Source organism: Scyliorhinus canicula, chromosome 7, assembly GCF_902713615.1.
Source record: "Scyliorhinus canicula chromosome 7, sScyCan1.1, whole genome shotgun sequence".
Lineage (NCBI taxonomy): Eukaryota > Metazoa > Chordata > Chondrichthyes > Carcharhiniformes > Scyliorhinidae > Scyliorhinus > Scyliorhinus canicula.
The window spans coordinates 175,936,056-175,960,232 of NC_052152.1; the positions used below are offsets into that span (position 1 = coordinate 175,936,056).

Consider the following 24,177-nt stretch of genomic DNA (forward strand, 5'->3'; position numbering starts at 1 on the left):
GTCTAGGGGCTCCTGCTGTGGCCGGGGTGAGTGTGCAAAGCGACGTTCTTCAGCACAACTGGCTCGCTGGATGGCACTCTGAGAGAAGGTGGGACACGCAACGGCGGAGGAGACTTGGGGGATTTGAGTGTCCCGTGGTGGAAGCCCTAACTGATTGTCGGTCTCTCGCCTTCTCCAGTTCCTTACAGACACCAGAATGGCTGGTGTCGTCGATACTGCAGAGGATGCCCAAGCAGTACTGGTGGCAGCCCAGGTGGCCAGACCCTGGAGAAGGCAGCAGCATCGATGCAGGTGGAAGGCGGCACCCCATGTGCAGGGGTGTTACCATGCTTGTGTGTTGACTGGGAGTGAGTGGTGAGCGAATGCTTAAAAGCTGATCCTCTTGTTAGTAGTGAGACGCTAAGGTGCGGGTCAGTACTGGCGAGAACTTCATCATGCTCATTTAAGTGCTGTTAAATACGGGCCGTGATCTCGCCAGCATTACGAAATGAACTTTTCCATTAAATCGCGCCCGTTGTTTTTGTTGGAAAGGGAGAAAAGTGGAACAAAGTAATAGCTCACACAAAGTGAAAACACAATATTACTTTCCATCTCAATTTGCACCAACATGTCATCTGACAAAGTAGTCAGTGGTAAAAGGGTTTTGACAGGGTGAATACTGAAAGGTTGTTTCCCCTTGTGGGGAGTCTAAGACCTGAGGCCATAATCTCAGAGTAAGGGGTCAGCCATTTAAGACCAAGATCAGGAGGAATTACTTTGCTTAGAGGGAAATGAATCTGCGGAATTCTTTACTGTAGAGAACCATAGAGGCTGGCCCATTAGGTATGTTCAGGGTTGAGATCGACAGATTTTTAATTGGTAAGGGAATCGAGGGTTTTGTGGATCAGGCAGCAACGTGGAGTGGAGGGTTATCATTTCAGATCAGTCACCATCTCATTGAATGGTACAAGTACAGGCTTGATTGGCCTACTTCTGCTCCTACGCCTTATGGTCTTAAATAGTTAACTTTGAAGAGAGCGCTCGAGTCTGTCAGCGCTCCAGCCACTAGATGGAAGCAAAACTGTCACCAAGCTGGATCTGCTTTATGTTCCAACTGGCTTCCGTCCCACAAACCAGCAAACAGCTGACACTTTGTCCAAAATCATGTGCACATTTGAAACTGGGAATTGTAGCTTGACACAATGTTTTAATTTAAAGCTTGTCAAGCCAACATTTACTCTATGGTATAATCAAGCATTACTCCCAACATTCCTTCAGGTTATTCCATTAAAGTCATAAATGTTTCTTGGTAATGTAACACTGTCAGCACTGAAAGCTGTATATTAAAAAGAAACATATTCACAAGAACACATGAGCTGCTGTATGATTTAACTTTTGCCACCCATGTGGTTGTCAGTTTAATAGGTGATGGAATGTGCATTCCAACAGTTATTGCAAATGGTCATTATGTTTTAACTAAAAAACTATTATTTGTACTTTATCATTTACTGCAGTCAGAATCCTCAGTGCTAATGGGATTCTACATACTTTATGAATGAAGCAACAGCACTGGGTAATATTATAGGAAAATAGGAGTTAGTAGCAGGAGTAGTCCATTCGGCCCTTCCAACCTGCTCCACCATTCAATAAGATCATGGCTGATCTGGTTGTAGTCTCAACTCCACTTTGCTATCTGCCCTCCATAGTCCTTGACCTCTCTTTTCTATAAAAAATCTGCCTAATTTTGCCTTGAATAAATTCAATGGTCCAGCTTCACTGCTTTCCAGGGAAGTGAATTCCACATGTTTGACAGAAAAGGGGCTGGATTCTCCAAAAATGACTCCAGATACAGGACGAACGCGCAAGCTCCACACAGTCATCCAAGGCTGGAGTTGAACCCAAGTCCCTGGCGCGGTGAGGCAGCAGTGCTAACCACTGTGCCAGCGTGCTGCCCTTCTCTGCTCATTTTTGATAGAGAAGCGAGTCAAGTGTTATTTGGGACAGGGGGTGGTGGGGTGGCAAATGACAAATGAGCAGAGAAGGGCAGCACGCTGGCACAGTGGTTAGCACTGCTGCCTTTCTCTGCTCATTTTTGATAGAGAAGCGAGTCAAGTGTTATTTGGGGACGGGGGGACGGGGGTGTGTGTGTGGGGGGGGGGGGGGGGGGGGGGGGGGGGGGGGGTGGGGGGCAAATGACAAAATGGTATTGAGATCATATTCAGACCAGCCATGATCTTATTGAATGGTGGAGCAGGCTTGAAGGGTTGAATGGTCTACTCTTGTTCCTAAAATATTATCCGGTTTTGTTGCTAATATTGTGAAGGAATTCGGTGTGTGAGCAGACCCAAATTTTCAAGACGGAGGCTGAAAAATTTTTGGTTAGGCAAGGTTCAAGGGAATGAAGAAAAGACACGAGCTTGGAGTTGGAGGCATAGGTCAGACATGATCCAAATGATTGGAGAACAGGCTCAAGTGGCTGAATGGCCTATTCCTGGTGATATCGTCCTGTGACATATCACCGACTACAGGCAGTATAATCTGCCTCAGTGAAGCAGCGCCAGTTAATGTGCCTCTCTTACACTTAGAGACCTAAAATGGCCAGAGTTTCCAGCACTACAACATAAAACTGTGGCTGCAGAAGGAAACGTGCTTGTTAGGTGAATTGGAAATTCTGAATTCTCTCTCAGTGTACCCAAACAGGCGCCCGAGTGTGGCGACTAGGGGATTTTCACAGTAACTTCAATCTATCGACCATTGATCCAGGCATTAAAATGTGGCCTGCTCTTGCCCAATATTCACCTCATCATTTAAAAATGATTTTCCATTTCTTCACTGGAATACTCATGCTGAACTGAGTCAACCTGATGCCTCTTCCATTGAATGCAAAATCAGCCATGATGTTTTAGCCTCTATTCAATCACTCTCTTATGGTCTACACAAGGACCCACCCATGATTTGTTGACAGCTAGCCACTTTGTGATGATGCCTATCAGCAGAACATGCAGCCGATTTGTAGCATTGCTCTAAAGCTACATTTAAAAAAAACCACACACAGGTACTAACTACAGGTGAATGAGTCACTAATGAAGAAGAGCCCACTTTTTTGAGTCTTACCTTCACAGCAGTCCTGCCACATCCGGAGGTCAATCTGTGGAATTTCCTTGCAGCTGACAAACCCCTGAGGATAATTTGCCACTCTGAAGACATCTGGCTGAAGCTGCTGAATGCTGTCTCCATTGTCACACATAACTCGTGCAAGTGAGGCTTGTTTAATCTGAGTTAACTGGGTTGGGGTGAAGACTCCTGGATTTTCATACCAGAATCTGAGAAAAGGTAAAAAATGTCCCAGTTGTCTCAATAGCTCTCGCAACACGAAAAGATAGCTGACATTGTTGGATTGACCAGCTTTTGCTCAGAGTGGAAGAATCACAGCAATTAACCATTTGCCTCATTTACAATCGACTGCTGGTACTATTGATGCGATGAGTAATTTATGCTGACAGATTTAAATCGATATATTAATCTCATCAATAAGTAGTTCTGCCAAAGAGGGCAGCACGGTAGCACAGTGGTTAGCACTGTTGCTTCACAGTGCCATGGTTCGATTTCCGGCTTGGGTCATCGTGTGTGCGGAGTCTGCACGCTCTCCCAGCGTCTGTGTGGGTTTCCTCCGGGTGCTCTGGTTTCCTCCCACAAGTCCCGAAAGACGTGCTTGTTAGGTGAATTGGAAATTCTGAATTCTCTCTCAGTGTACCCAAACAGGCGCCCGAGTGTGGCGACTAGGGGATTTTCACAGTAACTTCATTGCAGTGTTAATGGAAGCCTACTTGTGACACTAATAAAAGTTATTAAAAAAAACTCACCTAGATAAAAGATTACAAGATGTTTATTGTAACACTAAATGGTTCTGATAAGGCTCAATTTGCTGGTGTAAGATCACATTAACCCCATGTGGTATATCAACTTGGATTCTTTGACAGAACACGGAAGCCTCCAGCTTCAGCTGTTCACGACTGTTCTAAGAGTTCTTTCAGTGATAACTTCAAAAGGAAGCTTATTGGCTGCAAAATACTTTGGGACATGTTGAAGTTGTGAAAAGTGCTGTACAAATACAAATCTTCCTTGAATGGACCACACAGTGCAACACTGAATTTCACAGACCCAGCAACATCTGTTTTGCCTATGGTCCGTGCTAAACGTTTCCTCAGCACTCTTGGGTACGTGTGCCTGATCAGTATCTCATGAGCCCTCCTGGAAGTAATTGTGCAAGGGAGCTCTCAGTGAGTAGAGTCAGATTTGGACACGATTCTCATTTTGTCCATGTCAAAGAATTCAATAAAAATCATTTTAAAAAAAACAAGTGGAGGCAGCATCAGAGAGATGGAATTTGGGGATGAGATTGGGGAGAACATGGGAATAGAAATCGTAACTGTGGTGCTGGACATTAAGTTTGTTTAAAGGATTTAATTCCCTGGGGAATGAAAAGAGGTAATATTGTCTATGCCTATAGTAGAAAAACAGATGATGGATAGATGAGTTACTATGGACTGAGCAGCATTTGTCATCTGCATTAAGCTTGTGGTTAACACTCATTGTTCATGGTATTTGAGGGAGATACTGGAGGGCTCCCAGCAGCCCGACTGTAAATTTTGTTTTTACAGTTAAAATTTAAAATTTGTGAGGTTAAAGCCACCCTTTGAAATTTGTTAACTAGTTTTATAATGCTTTGCAATGATTTCAGGATGCACCAAGTGGTTTCACAGAGCTTCAGACTTCTTAGATCATCACAGGCTTTGAGAAATGCCTGTAATTACTCAGTGTGTATTTCTGTCAGTTTCTTCCAAGTCCTCCTTTGTCACTTGGGCAAAATAATCCCATATTTTTGCAACTTGTTTTTTGACCCCTTCAATATCCTTCGACAGACAATCATAGATTTGAGAGACAACATAAAAATGCAAAATGTAGCTGACACACTGAAGACGCATAGCTTTAACTGGGATTGACAAACCAACATGTTATAATAGAACATAGAACATAGAACAGTACAGCACAGAACAGGCCCTTCGGCCCTCGATGTTGTGCCGAGCAATGATCACCCTACTTAAACCCACGTAACCCGTATCCCAACAATCCCCCCATTAACCTTACACTACGGGCAATTTAGCATGGCCAATCCACCTAACCCGCACATCTTTGGACTGTGGGAGGAAACCGGAGCACCCGGAGGAAACCCACGCACACACAGGGAGCACGTGCAGACTCCACACAGACAGTGACCCAGCCGGGAATCGAACCTGGGACCCTGGAGCTGTGAAGCATTGATGCTAACCAGCATGCTACCGTGAGGCCCCTAAATGGAGCTATGGTTTCCCCATAGCCGGAGAACCATCCAATTGATTGTTTTACAAAAACTATTCCAGTCAAAAATGATTAATGGTATGCAAAATCCATCTGAAAGCAGCTTCTGGGTGCCTAACACGTAAATTATACCCTTTATCAGTTGATTAGATGTTGTGACAATGATCAGGATATTTACCTGTCTCCATCTCTTAGTCTACGGAACTGAGTACTAAGCAAGCATAGTAGCACAGGTCCCACTCTTGTGCCAGGAATCAAATCTTCTACCATCAGTGCAGGCCAAAGGTCCAAATTCCGTGGAGAGCCATACAACCTACAACAGTAGTAACGTTAGCTATTGATGAGATAAATAAAGACTTCTGTCATACAGTCGGTATGAGTTACTTACAAAACAAGCTGAGCAAATTACTAATGAAAGATAAAAGGGCTAAATCATCTAGAGACTGAAATGACCGAAGATTTGTCACAGGCCCCTGCAGAAGTCCCAATATGCTGACTTCTGTGAGAATTCCTGGGAATGGTAGCACAGTGGTTAGCACGGCTGCCTCACGGGCAGGTTCAAATCCAGCCTTGGAGTGACTGTGGAGTTAGTACATTCTCCCCGTGCCTGCGTGGGTTTCCGCCGGGCACTCTGGTTTCCTCCCACAGTCCACAGATGTTCAGGTTAGGTGGATTGACCGGGCAAAATTTCCCCTTTGTGTCCAATAATGTGCAGATGAGGTGGGGTTATGGAGATAGAGAGGGGGAGTGGGCCTAAGTAGGGTGCTCTTTCAGAGGTGCAGACACGATGGGCTGAATCACCTCCATCTGCACTATAGCAATTCTATTGGCCACGCTAAATTGCCCCTTAATTGAAAAAAAATGAATTGGGTACTCTAAAATTTAAAAAAAAGATACCATTTTATATTTTTCCGTTATACAAATCCACGAATTTCAATGGAAAATAATATTTCACAACTAAATGTAACTGTTATCCTCTAATCTTTTCACTATCCCCTCTGTCTCCAAATAATTGGAAGTCTCGAAATTCATTCCATACTGGCCCACCTTAATGAATTCCAAATACCAGAATGCTGTAGGTGTTGAAAATCTGAAGTAAAAGCAGAAAATGTCAGAAATGCTCAGCAGGTCTGGCAGCATCTGCAGAGAGAAATGGAGTAAACATTTCAGGGAAATTATCCATCAAAAATTCGAGCTCAGCTGAGCTTCGGCAAAGCATCTGTCGCTCTGTCAGAATTCGAGTGGCAATCAGCCTGAATTACCTCACGGGGCCCTGTTGAGCTGGTCAATTAGATTACATTACTACCCATTTGAGGCTTTAACCATTGCATTATCATCAGGCAAATTAAAATTAACACCATTATGTGAATGCATGGTCAGCCACAACTCTGAAGAAGAATCAACACACAAAACCTGTCTTCTCTCTTTATACATACGCACAAGGGCACAGACTTGTGGAGAAATCTAGCTAAACAGAAAATAACATTTGCAGCTTAACACTAAAATTCTTTCTCAATAATCGCCAAATCTGTAAAGCGACCAGTGTCTATTATCATTCTCCTGCTTACTCTGGCCATAATTCTATCCTTGGATACAATTTCAACATGACTAAAATTCTGTTTGCAGCTTTTGCCACTCCCAGAATTGATAAGGCCTGTGGGCCTGGGAAGAATAGCAAGATGAAGCTCACGTTCACTATGATGGTGCAGGACACCTGCTGTGGGATTCTCCATCCACGGGATCCTCTACTTCACCAGCAGCGCACCCACACCCTCAGGAAACCCGCGACCGTGGGGTGGCCACAATGGGAAACCCCACTGGCCAGCTGCCCGCCACGCCGGTAGACGAGGCTGGCGGGACGGAGAATCCCACCCCTGGTCTTTACGGGGCAATGATTCTATCGCAAGAAGAGTCATGGGCTGTTTAGCACAGGGCTAAATCGATGGCTTTGAAAGCAGACCAAGCAGGCCAGCAGCACGGTTCGATTCCTGTAACAGCCTCCCCGAACAGGCGCCGGAATGTGGCGACTAGGGGCTTTTCACAGTAACTTAATTTGAAGCCTACTCGTGACAATAAGTGACTTTCATTTTCATACAGGCTCAAAACGTTAACTACTCTGTTTCTCTCTCCACAGATGCTGCCGAGACCTGCTGCGTTTTCTGTTCTGATTGCAGAATTCCAGCATCTACATTATTCTTCTTTTATTTTAATGATTTGCACAGGTTTGTTACTGTTCAAATTGGCTACCTGATGTACTTAGCTGAATTCACAGAGATAGAAGGCTCCATTATCCAAACTGGGACAGATTTAGACAATGAAGCTCCAATACCTGCTCAACATTGATCAGTAGCAAAAGAAAACTGCCAATAATTTTCTCCAGTTGTACAGTGTCATGTGAGAGTGCCTTTAAGAATTGGATGTTTAAAAAATGTATCTTTAAGAAATGAAGCTGATCATATTACTGAAGTGATGTCACAAGGGAGGAGCTGAGCTCACTTCTGCTTTTTGGGAGTTTTTAGTTTCAGTTTGAAGAAAGCTTGGGTGTAGCTGTGAGCTGCACTGCTGATGATCTCTGCCACGAAGGACTATCTCTTAATCCTTTGGTGAAACCGGAATTGTAAAAAGGTCTCAGTATTGAATATAAATCTAATGTACTTCTGTTTGAAGGATTTGTTAAGTCTTTTGGATGTGTAAAGGAACAGTTTGCAGGATTGGGTAGTGTTGTATTATTTTCGGGGTTATCTTTCAAGTAAGGGGTGTTAAGAGATCCAATGTTTATTTAAAAGGTTAATTTGAGTTCATGGAATAAACATTGTTTTGTTTTAAAAACTACGTGTCCATAATTGTAATACTACACCTGGGGAACAAGCCGTATGCTTCAAAAGCAACAATCCATTAAAGGTGGGGGTTGGTTGAACTCCATGATACAATTTGGGGTTCTGAAAACACCTCTCCCATAACAACAGCGTCACAATTAAAATAACCCTGATGGGAAAAGGAAAGACACTCATTTGAGGTATTTTGTTTGCAGTAATATAGAAATGGAGAACTCCAAATGATCTCTGACCTATATAGGGGGGATGCTACCGCCAATTATAGTGCACCAACGTAAAATCAAATTCACTTTTTTTGTTTATTTTAGTAGAATTAGGATACGGCCCCACAAATTATGTTAGAAGAGGTGCACGTATATTTTATTGTCCTGCTTACCTTTCTAGCTTTTTTCGAATTTCTGGATTCTTGATCTCATTTTTCAAATCCTCAAAATCGCGAGCAGACGTGAGGTTGCAAAAAACCCTGTAGTCATTATAGGGAGGTATTCCATGGTCACGCCCACGTTGGATATTCATCGCTGCTAAATCCAGGGAAACAGCATGCACCATGGAAAACAACTTTTCCGTGAGCTCCAAGTTCAATAGTTCCGTCGGAAGTCTCATTTTCCCAGGGACAGCGAAAAGGCCACGAAGAAGTGGATCGATGCCACCCTCCTGGATGAGTCTGAATGGTGAGAAGAAGGCTTTATGCAATGGAAGGTGTCCTTCCGGAATTGGCTGGAAAGATTCATTCAGTCGATACAGAATTGGATTGATGAGCGTGTGACCAAAGCGAAAAGCAGCCGTGGCAAACGTGTTGACAATACCTGCATTGATATTTGGATTGTAGCCCTTGTAGTCACCTAGCACTTTCATACCGACATCCCCTAGGATTTTGGATAGCCAGTGTGAATATGTGATGTGTTGCATTTCTGCAGCAACTATTTTGCGCGTTTCGTGATAGATGGTATCGCCATCCCAATGTGGATTGAGTTTCAGTAGCTCAGTTGCAATTCGGTTGTGTTCACGGAACCACAGTGTGTGTATCGCCGTCAATGCAATGTGCTCATTGGATCTGTGATCACCTGCAAGGAAGCACGGAATAGGACTTTCATTTGTATCCCTCATGCACTCTGTCGGTGGGCCTGTTGCAAAAGGCAACAAATGTTTGCCAGATGTATGCACAACCTGACCGGCCTTTAATAGCCCACGTTGGTTGGTTAGATCCCTCAACTCCTGTGACTCGTGCTCTGTACTTCCATAAACATTAGATGCGTCGATGTAGGACGTCAAGTGGTTAATCTGTTCCCTTGGGTAAACAGAATTCATTAACAAGGATGTCATCCCACTACCGCAAACAGGACTAGAGCGGACAAAGAACATACATCGGCCATTCCTCACACGTGGATCATCATCTGGGATCAAAATCGGAAAACATGGAGGATCGTTGGTGCAGAACCTGTTGCATGGTTCTCCATCAGAAAACCGAGACATACTCAGTGCAGCCACTGTTAAATCCAAGTCATGATCTAGAAATTGGCCCCATTGCATTAGGAGATGTGTATAATGGTCATCAGGAGTGATTGTTTCAGTACCGATAACTGTTGTGGAAACCAGACGAGGCAATGGAAGAGGACGCCTACTGTCCTCCTTGTTTGGATTGGAGCCCCTGGGAAGGTTAAATCCATTTTCGTACACCGGTTTTAGAAGTCTTTCAAAAGCAGTAAGCGATGCTCCCCACATTGGATGCTGCAGGTTATTACAAGTGCCATCATGTGTTCTATACTTTTGGTGAAAACAAATGTCTATACAGTCAGGTGAACGTCTGTGAGTGGTACATCCCGAAATATTAGCAATCATGTTAAGGTATCTGGGAGAAACCAGATCATTATAGCGATAACCTAAAAATGAAGTATCAAATCAAACAAAATCAGAACAAAATGTAGCAACTTATCACATGCAGCGTTTTAAATGATTCTAGGTACATGGAAATCTCTCACAATGGGGCAGGACTTAACCTTCACATATCATAGAATTTACAGTGCAGAAGGAGGCCACTCGGCCCATTGAGTCTGCACCGGCTCTTGGAAAGAGCACCCTACCCGAGGTCAACACCTCCACCCTATCCCCATAACCCAGTAACCCCACCCAACACTAAGGGCAATTTTGGACACTAAGGGCAATTTATCATGGCCAATCCACCTAACCTGCACACCTTTGGACTGTGGGAGGAAACCGGAGCACCCGGAGGAAACCCACGCACACACGGGGAGAACGTGCAGACTCCGCACAGACAGTGACCCAAGGCGGAATCGAACCTGGGACCCTGGAGCTGTGAAGCAATTATGCTATCCACAATGCTACCGTGCTGCCCATGCCAGTGGACGTGTTGGCGGAAGGTGCGTGCACAATTTCTCCCAGCACCTTCCCACTGGGTTCCTGCTTGCACTGACCTCTGGACAATTTTATGCTTGGACAGGCAAGCCAGCCTCAACTGAGGCCCTCAAACGGTCAACTCCACCAGCAGCCTCCATTTAACATTGGGCAGTGCCACTCCCGCCCCATCCGCCCCCTCCTCGCGCCACTCATGCCCCCTCCTCCTGCCACTCCTGCCCCCTCCTCCCGCCAGTCCCGCCCCCTCCTCCCGTCACACCCACCCCGTCCTCCCGTCACTCACGCCCATTCCTCCTGCCACTCCCGCCCCCTCCTCATGCTACTCCCACTCTCTTCTTCCGCCACTCCTGCCCCCTCCCTCCCACCACTCCTGCCCCCTCCTCCCGCCACTCCCACCCCCTCCTCCCGCCACTCCCGCCCCATCCACCCCCTCCTCCCGCCACTCACGCCCCCTCCTCCTGCCACTCCCGCCCCCTCCTCCTGCCACACCCGCCCCTCCTCCCGCCACTCCTGCCCCCTCCTCCCGCCACCTCCTCCTGCCACTCACGCCCCCTCCTCCTGTCACTCCCGCCCCCTTCTCCTGCCACTCCCCCCCTCCTCCCGCCCCCTCCTCTCTTCCCCTCCTCCAGTCACTCCCGCCCCCTCCTCCCGTCACTCCCACCCCCTCCTCCCGCCACTCCCGCTCCCTCCTCCCGTCACTCCCGCCCCCTCCTCCCACCACTCCCGCCCCCTCCTCCTGCCACTCCCGCCCCCTCCTCCCGCCACTCCCGCTCCCTCCTCCCGCCACTCCCGTCCTCTCCTCCTGCCACTCCCGCCCCTCCTCCCGCCACTCCCGCTCCCTCCTCCCACCACTCTTGCCCCGTCCACCCCATATGGTCTGATCCCTGAAGATACTTGCACCCTCAGTGGTCAATTCTCCAACAACCCCCAAATTCCCTTCACACTGAACCAACCCCCACTCCACACACACCCAACCACCTCCACACACACCCACCCACCTGCACACACACCCACCCACCCACCTCCACAACACACACACACCCAACCACCTCCACACACACACACCTCCACACACACAGACACCCACCTCCACACACACCCACCCACCTCCACACACACCCACCCACCTCCACAACACACACACACCCAACCACCTCCACACACACACACCTTCACACAAACCCACCTCCACACACACCCACCCACCTCCACACACACCCACCCACCTCCACACTCACCCACCCACCCACCTCCACACTCACCCACCTCCACACTCACCCACCTCCACACTCACCCACCTCCACACTCACCCACCTCCACACTCACCCACCTCCACACTCACCCACCTCCACACACACCCACCTCCACACACACACCCACCTCCACACACACACCCACCTCCACACACCCACGAACCTCCACAAACACATACTCACCCACCCACCTCCACACATACCCACCCACCTCCACACACACCCACCTCCACAAACACCCACCTCCACAAACACCCACCTCCAAACACACCCACGAACCTCCACAAACACACACTCACCCACCCACCTCCACACATACCCACCCACCTCCACCTCCACAAACACCCACCTCCACACACACACCCACCCACCTTCACACACACACCCATCTCCACACACACACACACACACACCGCCACACACACACCCACCTCCACACACACACACCCACCTCCACACACACACACCCACCCATCCACCTCCACACACACACACACACCCACCTCCACACACACCCACCTCCACACACACACACACACCCACCTCCACACACCCACCTCCACACACCTACCCAGCTCCACACACACCCACCCACCTCCACACACACAAACACACAACCCCCCCACACACACGCACCCACCTCCACACACACACAACCCCCCCCCCCACAACACACAATCCCCCCCACACACACACAATCCCCCCCCCACACACACACAACCCCCCCACACACACAATCACCCCCAAACACAATCCCCCCCACATACACCCCTTCCCCACACACACCATCCCCCCACAAACACACCATCCCCCCACAAACACACCATCCCCCCCACACACACCAGCCCTCACACACACCAGCCCCCCCACCCCCCACACACCACCCCCCACACACACACGCCATCCCCCCCACACACACCATCCACCCCACACACACACCATCCCGCCCACACACACCATCCCCCCACACACACCATCCCCCCACACACACCATCCCCCCCACACATACACCACCCCCCCACACACACACCACCTTCCCACACACACCACCCTCCCACACACACCACTCCCCCCACACACACACCACTCCCCCCACACACACACCACTCCCCCCACACACACACCACTCCCCACACGTACACACCACCCCCCCGCACACACACACCACTCCCCCCACACACACACCACTCCCCCCACACACACACACACTCCCCCCACACACACACACACACACCACCCCCCCCACACACACACATACATACTCTCACACCCACCCCCCACACACTCTCACCCCCTTCCTACACAAACACACCCACATCAAACACCTGGGAGACCCAGTCATCCTCAAAATCTGGGGTAACACTACCACACAAGCTTCTACTGATTCTTCATTTTTTAAACAGGAGTTAGACCAATTGTGTCTTATATATTGTTTGTTTTTTTCTTAGTTTTGAAGTACATTTGCTGGAAATCAAGCATGCACTCGGGTGCTGTCAGTTTATGTTCCCCAGAGTGATGGTTCACCAGCATACCAGAGTAGAATAAATAGTGTTGTTTGCTCCCTGCACCATTATAAATCAGATAGATAATTGTTGCTTCAAGTACTGTAAAAAAGGGGGATGATTGAGAAAAAGCATTACCCTATCTATTTATGTGGATATTCTTAATTTGCCTTAACCATTAATGTTAAATTCAAGGAGCAATATCTGATATGCAGTTACCCTGTGCAAACACAAGGATGGAAATAAAATAAATTGATTCAGCGCATAACGCATGCACCATCGACTGGATCTATGCACCATGCATTAATTTATCATTTTGAACATCTCTTAATTTCCAGGGTGGATAGATAAGTAAACTTCCAGGAATATTTACATCCTGATCTCAAAAGATAATTGCGTGAAACAGAACTGTTCACTGGGGCTGTTGAAGATAAGGATGGGAAAGGGAGTGTGGTCTGGGAGGTGGATATGGTGCTGTAATAGTACAGAATAGAGAGTGCCCAGGAATTAGTTTTGGGTCTACTATTCTTTTTAATTTATATATTCAGCGTTGATTTGTGCCTTCGGGGATTAAGATGCATGAAATAATCTGGCAAAACTGGGGTTCTTCTATCTTCAAAGAAGGCAGCTAAAAGGGGGGTGGGTGTAAGAAAGCACACAAGGTAATAATTAGTATAGATCAGTTCACTCCTTCAATATAAACCGAGACAGAACACAAAAGTGCATGTTAAAACTGTAAGAGATCAATTCAGAAAACAAGGAACCAGGAAGACAGCAATGATTCGAACAGCCTGTTATATTGTGGAACGGAGCTAATAAAATATTAGCTAAGTGTTTTCTTCCACGATGGATGACCTGAGGGAGGTTAAATTGTCTTTCTCATCTACACTTATCTTGTGAAATATTAGTATCATTTAGCAAGGACTTCGGAGCCAACAGCTGACAAAGACAGTTCAATATGTAATAATTAGTATAAGCAAGTCGCCAAAGGAGGTAAAGCAAAAGCAAAATACAAAGAAAGCTGGAGATCAGTCACATTGCTGGGAGTGAATTATAGGCTCTCCCCAAATAGTCAGCGGGCAATAGATGAGCAGCAATGTAGACAATTCACTGGGGTGTGTAACAATAATAGTAATAGGTAATTATACTAGGGGATTTCAACTTCCCAAATATTAATTGGGATAGTCATAGTGTAAAGCAGCCATTTTCAAAATCGCGAACGTGACCCATGGGTGGGTTGTGGGTAGGGGGTCGAGACAATTGCGGGGCCATGCGTCACATCATTCCCGCTGGATACAGTTCTTTTGATATATTCCCTTTGCCGAATTCAGATGGTCTTTGCAATGTCACCATGTATTTTAAACCCCTTTCAAATTTTTCTGAAAACATTCTTACAGCCATTTGACCTCTTAACACTGCTGAGTGACAGGTTTGTCAGTCTCATGACTTATATATGATCTGTTTCCCCCTCCCCTCTTCATTTTGTTCAGTCTTGTTAAGGATATCAATTAGCTTCAACTGATGGTCTGAAAAGATGACCTGTTCCCTTTGCAGGTAATGAGAATCCTCTTGCACATTTCCAGCATTGTTACCAATTTCAATTTTCCTTGTGGCCTGCAGCAAGATTTCTAAACTGGCTGGAGAATGACTGAACAAAGAGACGGTTTTCATACTATTGTTATTCAGTTTTGGTAAGAATCCAAAAGCATTCCTGCACATCAGACATGATGCATCAGGTGATAGTATTGAGGTTAAGATACAAATAATAAAGTGGCGCACAGACACTGCCACGACCACAGATTTGTTTCATACTAAAGTTGTCACATACTTGTATTATTAAGGTTCACAGTTAGGCCTTGTTGAACATGCTCCTGAATCAGTTGTAGCGTTCGCTCAAAGATTTCACCTGCTCTTGCTGCTTCCACAGTATAGGGGTCACGTGGGTAACGGAATAGGGCCAGTAGGTCATTTGGGGTGCGTGGGCGCCTGTCAAAGACAAGGTAGAACTCGAGTTCTGAAATCTCTGATGACTGGAATGCTAGTTATTTGTAACAAAACTAGAAAGTCGTTAATCACGTTTCTTACATACCAGTTCAAAGTGTGCAGACAGATTTTCAGCTCTATCTAAAGGGTTTGACAATAGTTTGGGATTGTTTCAGCCTCAAGACTTCTAATCTTTCAGTTGACTGCGTGTGGGCGGGTACGAGCCATCCTGACAGAAATTTCTGAGGGAATCAACGAGCAGCTGGTCCGATTAGTCTTCACGGTCAGATATAACACCCGCCTTACCTCACAGAGACTGCACAAATTCCATCCCTCCACATCTGACTGCTGGAGGAGCAATAGTCAGAAGGGCAGCACGGTAGCACAGTGGTTAGCACAGTTGCTTCACAGCACTAGGTTCCCAGGTTCGATTCCCGGCTTGGGTCACTGTCTGTGTGGAGTTTGCACGTTCTCCCCGTGTGTGCGTGGGTTTCCTCCGGGTGCTCCGGTTTCCTCCCACAGTCCAAAGACGTGCAGGTTAGGTGGATTGGCCATGATGAATTGCCCTTAGTGTCCAAAAAAGGGTTGATTGGGGTTGCTGGGTTGAGGGGATGGGGTGGAGCAGGTGTGTGCTTGAATGGGGTGCTCTTTCTAAGAGCCGGTGCAGACTCGATGGGCAGGTGGCCTCCTTCTGCACTGTAAATTCTATGATGCGCTGGTACACACACACTGGTCTTGGCCTTGCATCCAACTATTCTGGACGGCAGTCTGGAATTCTGCCGGAACGATGAGTGGTCTTTGCAATCTCAAAGGATGACACCTCAGAATTTGAGAAGATCTGTCCTCCTTAATCCCCAAACCCCTCCCCCACGAGTGTAATTCTTGGTAATAGCGGCAGGCAGGTGCAGTTTCCTTTACCTACTTGGTGAAGAGGAGCCTTTCCACAATATACATGAGTGGAGCACATGTCGAGCATATCCCAATTTCAATTAGTGGGTTTGATCTTTTATTTTGAACTGGAGCCATGCCAAGTAATTTCCTGACCCATTCTCGGTGTTCACTCAGCACAAATGTGCACAGTAATTTATCCCCTACCCAGTGTTATAATCTGTCAACTGAAGTAGTTTGATTCTGACAGAATGCAGCAGTTAATTTAAAAAAAAATCAACAGTAAACTGTCCCTGCATTGTCAGCACTGGTAAATTAGGACACACAGCAAGGAAAAAACGTCAACACATTTCTATGTGAAATGAAATGAAATGAAAATCGCTTATTGTCACGAGTAGGCTTCAAATGAAGTTACTGTGAAAAGCCCCTAGTCGCCACATTCCGGCGCCTGTTCGGGGAGGCTGTTACGGGAATCGAACCGTGCTGCTGGCTTGCCTTGGTCTGCTGTCAAAGCCAGCGATTAGCCCTGTGAGCTAAACAGCCCCTATTGGATTGTATTGGATTATGCACTCCGACATTTGCCTTGTTTTGTCACCTGCCATTTCCGAACACATTTCAATGACCTTTGGCTCATGGCCAACTACTTATGGCATCCTATTCCTTTCAGGTGTTCTTTTCAACAGATCTATTAAGGCGTACGGTTGCTACTCTTCCCAGCTTGCCAAAATTACACATATCAACCATTACTGGCAGCTGTCCAGCACTGTGCTTCACACATATACCTCACCTGGGCCGGGATTCTCCCCTACCCGGCGGGGCAGGGGGTCCCGGCTTAGCGGATTGGCACCAACCACTCCGGCGTCGGGCCTCCCCAAAGGTGCGGAATTCTCCACACCTTTAGGGGCTAGGCCCGCGCCGGAGTAGTTTCCGCTCCGCCGATGGCGCCAAAACCAGCGCCAACGGCCTTTGGCACTACGCCTCCCGGCTTCGGGGCTGCCGAAAGGCCTTCGGAGGTCCGTGCATGCGCCGGTGCGTCAGCGGCTGCTGACGTCACCACCGGCGCATGCGCGGTAGGGGGGGGTCTCTTCCGCCTCCGCCATGGTGGAGGCTGTGGCGGCTGCGGAAGAAAAAGATTGCCCCCACGGCACTGGCCCGCCCGCCGATCGGTGGGCCCGATCGCGGGCCAGGCCACCGTGGGGGCACCTCCCCGGGGTCCAATCGCCCCCCCCTCCAGGACCTGGGGGCCCGCTCGCACCGCCAACACCAGAGGTGGTTTAATCCACACCAGCGGGATTGGCCTGTCAGCGGCGGGACTTCGGCCCATCGCGGGCCGGAGAATCGCCGCGGGGGGGGGCACGCCGCGTGATTCCCGCTCCCGCCAATTCCTGGGTGGTGGAGAATTCCGGCCACGGCGGGGGCGGGATTTACGCCGGCCCTGGGTGATTCCCTGACCCTGCGGGTGGGTTGGAGAATTCTGCCCCTGTTTTGTGAAAACCGCTACTTACTGAACAATACCAAGTCCTTCAGTTAACATTGTGTGTTACTAGATTCTATGACAACACCCTGGGCAAGTGTGTGGTCAGTTCCAGCCCCACATACTCCGGATTCCCTAGAGAAGTGAATTAGCCAATAATTTGTTTTTCCCCCTGAGATTTTTAACCCTTGACTGCTCCAGTGAATTACAGGCACCAGGGGCGCGATTCTCCGACACCCCCCGCCCCCGCCGGGCCGGAGAATCGACGGGTGGCTGCGCGAATAGCACCACGCCGTCCCACCCGTGAAAACACCGGCGGGCGCGCATGGCACCGGGCCGCACGGAGAAATGGCCATCCTCCGGCGGCGCCGCGATTCTCCGACCTGGATGAGCCGAGCAGCCGTCCGAAAAATCCGAGTCCCGCTGCCGCCATTCTATCAGGCTCTGGGCCGGCAGGACCTCGGGGTTGAAGGGTCCGGGGGCGGCCTGTGGTGGGGGAGGGGGGTCCAACCCCGGGGAATGCCTCCCTAGTGGCCTGGTCCGCGATCGGGGCCCACCTATTGGCGGGCCGGCCTCTCTGTCAGGGGGCCTCCTTTACTCCGCGCCGGCTCCTGGATCCCTGGGCTATATGGCATCGGGGCCCTGGCCCAACTGCGCATGCACAGACGCCACAGCGCTGGGTCGACGGCGGGACTGGCAGCTGGAGCGGTATGGGCCGCCCCAGCGCCATGCTGCCCCCCTCCCCCCCCCCCCCCCCCCCCCCCCCCCCCCCGGACCCAAGAATCAGATCTAGGAACCAGCGCTGCCGCCAGAGTAAAGTACTCCCATTTTGGCACCTCGCCGGCACTCTGACGCCGGACCAGAGAATCGTGGCCCAGACTTATAAGTAAAATATTAACAAACTGTTTGATGAACATATAATGGAAATAATGAAACAATCGTCTACTCATCTACCTATTCTCAAAACCCCATCCCACCCTCCACCCAGGCACACACAAGACAAACATACGGCAGGGGAAGGATTAATAATAACAGGGATTAAAAGGGTGTGAGAGATTTGAGGATCTTTGCTGCTGAGGTTGAGGTCCTTGTTAGTGGTGATCTTTTCAGAATGCATGGTGTTGCAAACCATCAATGAGTTCAGATCTTGTAAGGACTACCATCCATTAGAACTCCCAGACTATAGGTCTTTCCCTGGGGAATCACCTTCACACAGTAGGTTCAGGTCTGTGCAATTTTATCATGCGACCACCAGATGGAATCTCAGTCTCCCCGAGATATTACTGGAGTTTTCTACCTGAGAGTTTACAGCAGATTCTACATCCACTCTGCCGTTCAACTGCTGGTCTGATCTCTGTGCGGAGATTCTAGCTGTATCGTGCAGAGAGTTCTCAGACTGGGCTTTTCCCAGCCATTCGGACAGAGGATAAGATTGTTAAAGACCTGGTGGGAGAACCTATTCACAGCCTTTCAAACCAGTAATTCCCTTCACAGGTCTGCAATCTTTTAAATAAGAGTGCCTTCCTTACGTCTGGCTGGGAGCCTCTTTAATCGCCTGGCAGAGTGAGACCTAAAGCTGCTTCATGCCTGAATCTTTCACAGAACTGACAAAGTGGGGCTTGCGTCTCCTGTTCCAGAGGTTTCTGAAAAGCTCCATCAATCCCAAATGAGAATTTATCCAAGGCCCAGGTTTCAAACGAGCTGATTGGCTGCTTACCAAGTCCATCAACATGACATCACGGGCTATGCCACATAGCATACTGAATCAGATCTGCTGTATTAGTCCACCTAACAGATTGCAGCAGGGTGTGGGGGGAGAGGGGCGTTCAGTTCAAAAACAAAAGTCTGTGATTTTAAAACCAGCCAGCAGGATAGGCATTAAATGAGTAACACGAAACAAACCAGAGTTTCTTACAATTCTCCAAGAAAAATGTGAGCGCGCTCAGATTGCTGTCATTCTGTTTAAACTCCTCCCAACAGCACTTGCAAATCCACCCATAAGGACGTTCAGGTGCAAACCGTCCCTGCTGTATAGGTCTCACCTTCCCCAGAAATGGTCCCAGTGATTCAGGAATCTAACTAAACCTCCCCATCCAACACGTGAGCCACACATTCATCTGCCCTATTCTATTTCTGTACTCGCTAGCACTTGGCACTGGGAGTAATCCAGAGATTAGTAAGAAACATGGAAAAAATAGGAGCAGGAGGAGGCTATTCGGTCCTTCGAAGCCCCTCCGCCATTCATTATGATTATGGCTGATCATCCAACTCAATAGCCTAATTCCGCTTTTCTCCCATATTCTTTGATTCCTTTTGCCCTAAGTCTTATATCTAACTACTTCTTGAAACCATACAATGTTTTGGACTCAACTGCTTCCTGTAGTATCAAATTCCACAGGCTCACCACTCTCTGGGTGAAGAAATTTCTCATCTCTGTCCTAAATAGTCTACTCCAATATCCTCAGACTGTGGCCCCTGGTTCTGGACACACCCACCCTTTCAGGTCTTGCTTTTTAAATCTGCTACCTAGCACCATAAATTCTTGATGCATGACCCCGTTCTTCATTTTACCCAAATTGTTGGTACCAACGTGTGCCCACAACCCCTGACTTATCACCCTCCTCCTTTAGGATGTCCAGCAGTTCAGGGACATCCCCAGCCCTTTGTGAAAAGCCCCTAGTCACCACATTCCGGCACCTGTTCGGGGAGGCTGGTACGGGAATTGAACCGTGCTGCTGGCCTGCCTTGGTCTGCTTTCAAAGCCAGCGATTTAGCCCTGTGCTTGGTGGGCATTAACTTGAGCCCCCTATAAATAATCAGAGAATGAAATTGTGGTTGTTGAGTTAGATGGCGTCATTTGTAATGCGTCATGTGAGAGTACCATTAAGAAATGAGTGTTTATAAATGGGTGTGTATATAAATATCTGTAGTGAGAGTACCTTTAAGAAATGGGTGTTTACTACTACAGTGATGTCAGAGTGTGGGTGGAGCTGGGCTGGCTGTCAGCATTTTACTTTTGTTTTAGGTTGTTTGCTGCAGGGTGTGTTTTAGTTTCGTTTTCAGTGTTGGAGCTGAAGCCAGACACAGCAGCTGTACTGCTGTTCTCTCTGCCATGAAAAGACTATCTCTCGATCATTTGGTGAATTCAGAATTATAAATGTTTTCAGTAGTAATTTTAACCTGATGGGCTTCTGTTAAAGGTTTTGTTTTTAAGTCGTATGGATGTTAAAAGGAAAGCTTAAAGGATTACTTAGTGTTGTAGTCTTTGGGGGTTGTATTTGAATTAATGGTTGCTAAGATGTTCACTGTGTGTTTTAAAAAGGTTAACTTGAGTTCATAGAATAAACATTGTTTTGCTTTAAAAAATACGTTTCCATTTCTACTCTACCACACCTGTAGAGTGGGCCGTGTGTTCCCCATACCACAATCTATTAAAAGTTGTGGGTCAGGTGAACTCCATGGTACAATTTTGGGGTTCTCTAAACCCTGACCCATAACAAATGTGAGACTCTGGAAATAAATATGAAAACGTGTAAAGGTTATCGCCATTTCTATCCTTCTATTCCTTTCTGGAATAAAACATAACTTCTTGTAGGAGGAGTAAATTGATACATTGAAGGTTCTTGAGCTTTTTGAACGGAGAGTGATGCCAGTTTAGACGTTGAATTAATTTCTTTGTTTTTCATCCTTGGAACTTCACTGTGGAAGGGATCCAGGTTATACCAATAGCTCTGTTGTTGGTTAAGGCTATACCAATGGCTCTGTTCATAGAATCATAGAATGTACAGTGCAGAAGGAGGCCATTCGGCCCATCGAGTCTGCACAGGCTCTTGGAAAGAGCACCCTACCCAAGCCCACACCTCCACCCTATCCCCATAACCCAGTAACCCCACTCCACACAAAGGGCAATTTTGGACACTAAGGGCAATTTAATGTGGCTAATCCACCTAACCTGCACATCTTTGGACTGTGGAAGGAAACTGGAGCACCCGGAGGAAACCCACGCACACACGAGGAGAACATGCAGACTCTGTAAAAACAGTGACCCAAGCCGAGAATCGAACCTGGGACCCTGGAGCTGTGAAGCAATTGTGCTAACCACTATACTACCATGCTGCCCCTACCGTGCTAACCCAATGTTGTTGGGTTAGGCTATACCAATGGCTCTGTTGGTTGGTTTAGGCTACACCAATGGCTCTTTTGGTTGGTTTAGGCTATACCAATGGCTCTGTTGGTTGGGTTAGGCTATACCAATGGCTCTGTTGGGTAGGGTGACTGTCTGAGGCAGATCATTATTGTTGGCTGACATCCTCTTTTATAAAAGCCCGTTTGCCCCTTCTGGAAGGTGGTTGTAGGGAAATTATGACTTGGCAACTAAAAATATGCCCCAGATAATTGGGGCAATCGGTGCTTTCAGGGATAGTGTGAGCGGCATAGTCAACAATCATAATCTCTGACCATGCTCCACACTATGTGGGTGTAAGGCTGGAGATGGGCTGGGCACAATGCCCCCTCATGGAGGATGGACGTAGCCCTCCTCGCCGATAAGACACTCTGCGACCAAATATCACAAGCCATTGACGGGTACATTACCAACAACTAAAATGGGGGAGGTCTCACCCTTTACATTCTGGGACGCACTGAAGACGGTGATAAGGTGGGAGATTATTGCGAACAAGGCATGGAAAAACAGGGAGGAGAGGGTGGCCAGGCAACAGCTGTTCGACTTCATACTCGAGGTGGATGGGTGGTACTCCATGGCCCTGACCAGTGGAAGTACTGGCAGAGAGGAAAAAGCTACAAATGGACTTTGATCTGATCTCCACCTGGAAAGCCGTGCATCAACACCGCCAGACATGACGGATCTTTTATAAGCATGGAGACAAAGCCGGCCACCTGCTGGCTTACCAGCTGTGCAAGCAAGCAGCCAGGAGGGAAATAGCCCAGGTAGAAGGAAAGGAGCGGCAAAACAGTTGTAGCACCAGAATGAAGCCGTTGCAACCTTCTTGTGAGAACTGTACACCTCCAAGCCCCTGGAGGGGACTCTAAGATGAAGCAGTTCCTCAACGGACAGGAAATGCCAGTCATGGGGGACGGTAGGTGATGGAACCTGGAAGCATCAATATAACTGAGGGAAGTCATGGAGAGCATTAACTCCATGCTGGCAGGGAAGTCGCTGGGGCCAGACGGATTCCCGGCGGACCTCTTTAAAAATCCCATGCCAGCACTGGCCCCACACTTGCAGGAAAAGTTTGCAGACTCGCTAGCAAGGGGAGCCTGCCACCAATGTTGCCTCAGTCGTCAATATCGCTGATCCCCAAAAAGGACAAAGACCTGGCAGAGTGCGGATCATACAGACCCATCTCACTCCTTAACACTGATACAAAGATCCTGGCGAAGGCCCTGGCAAGGCTATTGGAGAGCTGTGTGCCAGAGGTAGTCGGGGAAGATCAGACGAGCTTTGTCAAGCAGCTAACAGTGAACATCAGGCGCCAGCTGAACATGATCATGACTCCCATGCAGGGAGAGAACACCAGAAGTGATCATCTCCCTGGACACAGAAAAAGCATTTGACAGGGTCAAATGGAAGTTTCTCATAGATGTGCTGGAAAAGTTTGGGTTTGGGCCAGGGTTCACCTCCTGGGTGAAACTATTGTACGGCGCTCCCATGGCGAGCATATGGACAAACATCGCAAACCCTCAATACTTCTGGCTGGACAGAGGCACAAGGAAGGGATGCCCCTTATTCCCCACTGCTGTTTGCCCTGGCAATCGAGCCACTGGTGATCGCCCTCTGAGCGGCAAAGGGGTTCTCAAGGGGGAGACAGAGAACTTTCTCTATGCCGATTACCTGCTCCTCCACATCTCGAACCCCCTAGCCAGCATGGAAGGAGTAATGAAACTCCTGAAGGAGTTCGGAGCCTTCTCAGGTTACAAACATAACTTGAGTAAGAGCGTAATGCCCTTGTAAACCCGCAGGGGGAGGTAAAGAGCTCGGGGGACTGCCGTTCAAACTGACCCAGACCAATTTCTGCTACCTGGGGATCCAAATAGCCCACAACTGGACACAAATCCACAAGTGAAACCTGACGAGTCTGGTGGAGGAAGTAAAAATGGACTTGCAGAGGTGGAGCTCACTTCCACTCTCCCTTGCATGAGTGGGATCTTCCCGGAGGTGGAGGACAAATGTGAATGATGCCAGGGAGACCTGGCCAACCACAACCACATGGTCTTTGGGGGGGGGGGGGGGGTTGGCACACAGGACAAGGCACGGAATAAGGAAGGTGGGGGAGCGGGGGCGGGGGAAGAGAATACACCCAAGAAGAACCCGGGACAGGCAGAAGGGACAGGTTTCTGGCAAATTCGCGTTCGGTGATCGGCCGGAGAATCCCCGTTTGCGCCGCAACTGGGGGCGGCGCCGCTTTTGTGATGCTCCACCCCCTCAAAAACGGTGTACGAGAAGAGTATACCGCACACCGTCAGGGCAGCCTCAAGATGTCACCTGAAGCCCTCACCCGATGCTCTGCCCCCAA

General features: G+C 48.4%; 1 protein-coding gene across 3 annotated transcripts in view; it reads right to left on the minus strand.

The window, feature by feature from the left end:
* The window catches only part of LOC119969573 (peroxidasin homolog), a 294,758-nt gene that overhangs the window by 20,684 nt on the left and 249,897 nt on the right, over window positions 1-24,177 (minus strand). For 2 of the 3 annotated variants that reach the window (XM_038803358.1, XM_038803360.1), the window contains 4 exons: window positions 15,128-15,285; window positions 8,548-10,051; window positions 5,516-5,650; window positions 3,094-3,302 (listed from right to left, as the gene is read on the minus strand). In XM_038803358.1, coding sequence (XP_038659286.1) covers window positions 3,094-3,302; window positions 5,516-5,650; window positions 8,548-10,051; window positions 15,128-15,285 — 2,006 coding nt within the window. The remainder of the gene's footprint in view (window positions 1-3,093; window positions 3,303-5,515; window positions 5,651-8,547; window positions 10,052-15,127; window positions 15,286-24,177) is intronic. The other variant, XM_038803359.1, reaches the window with a different exon arrangement.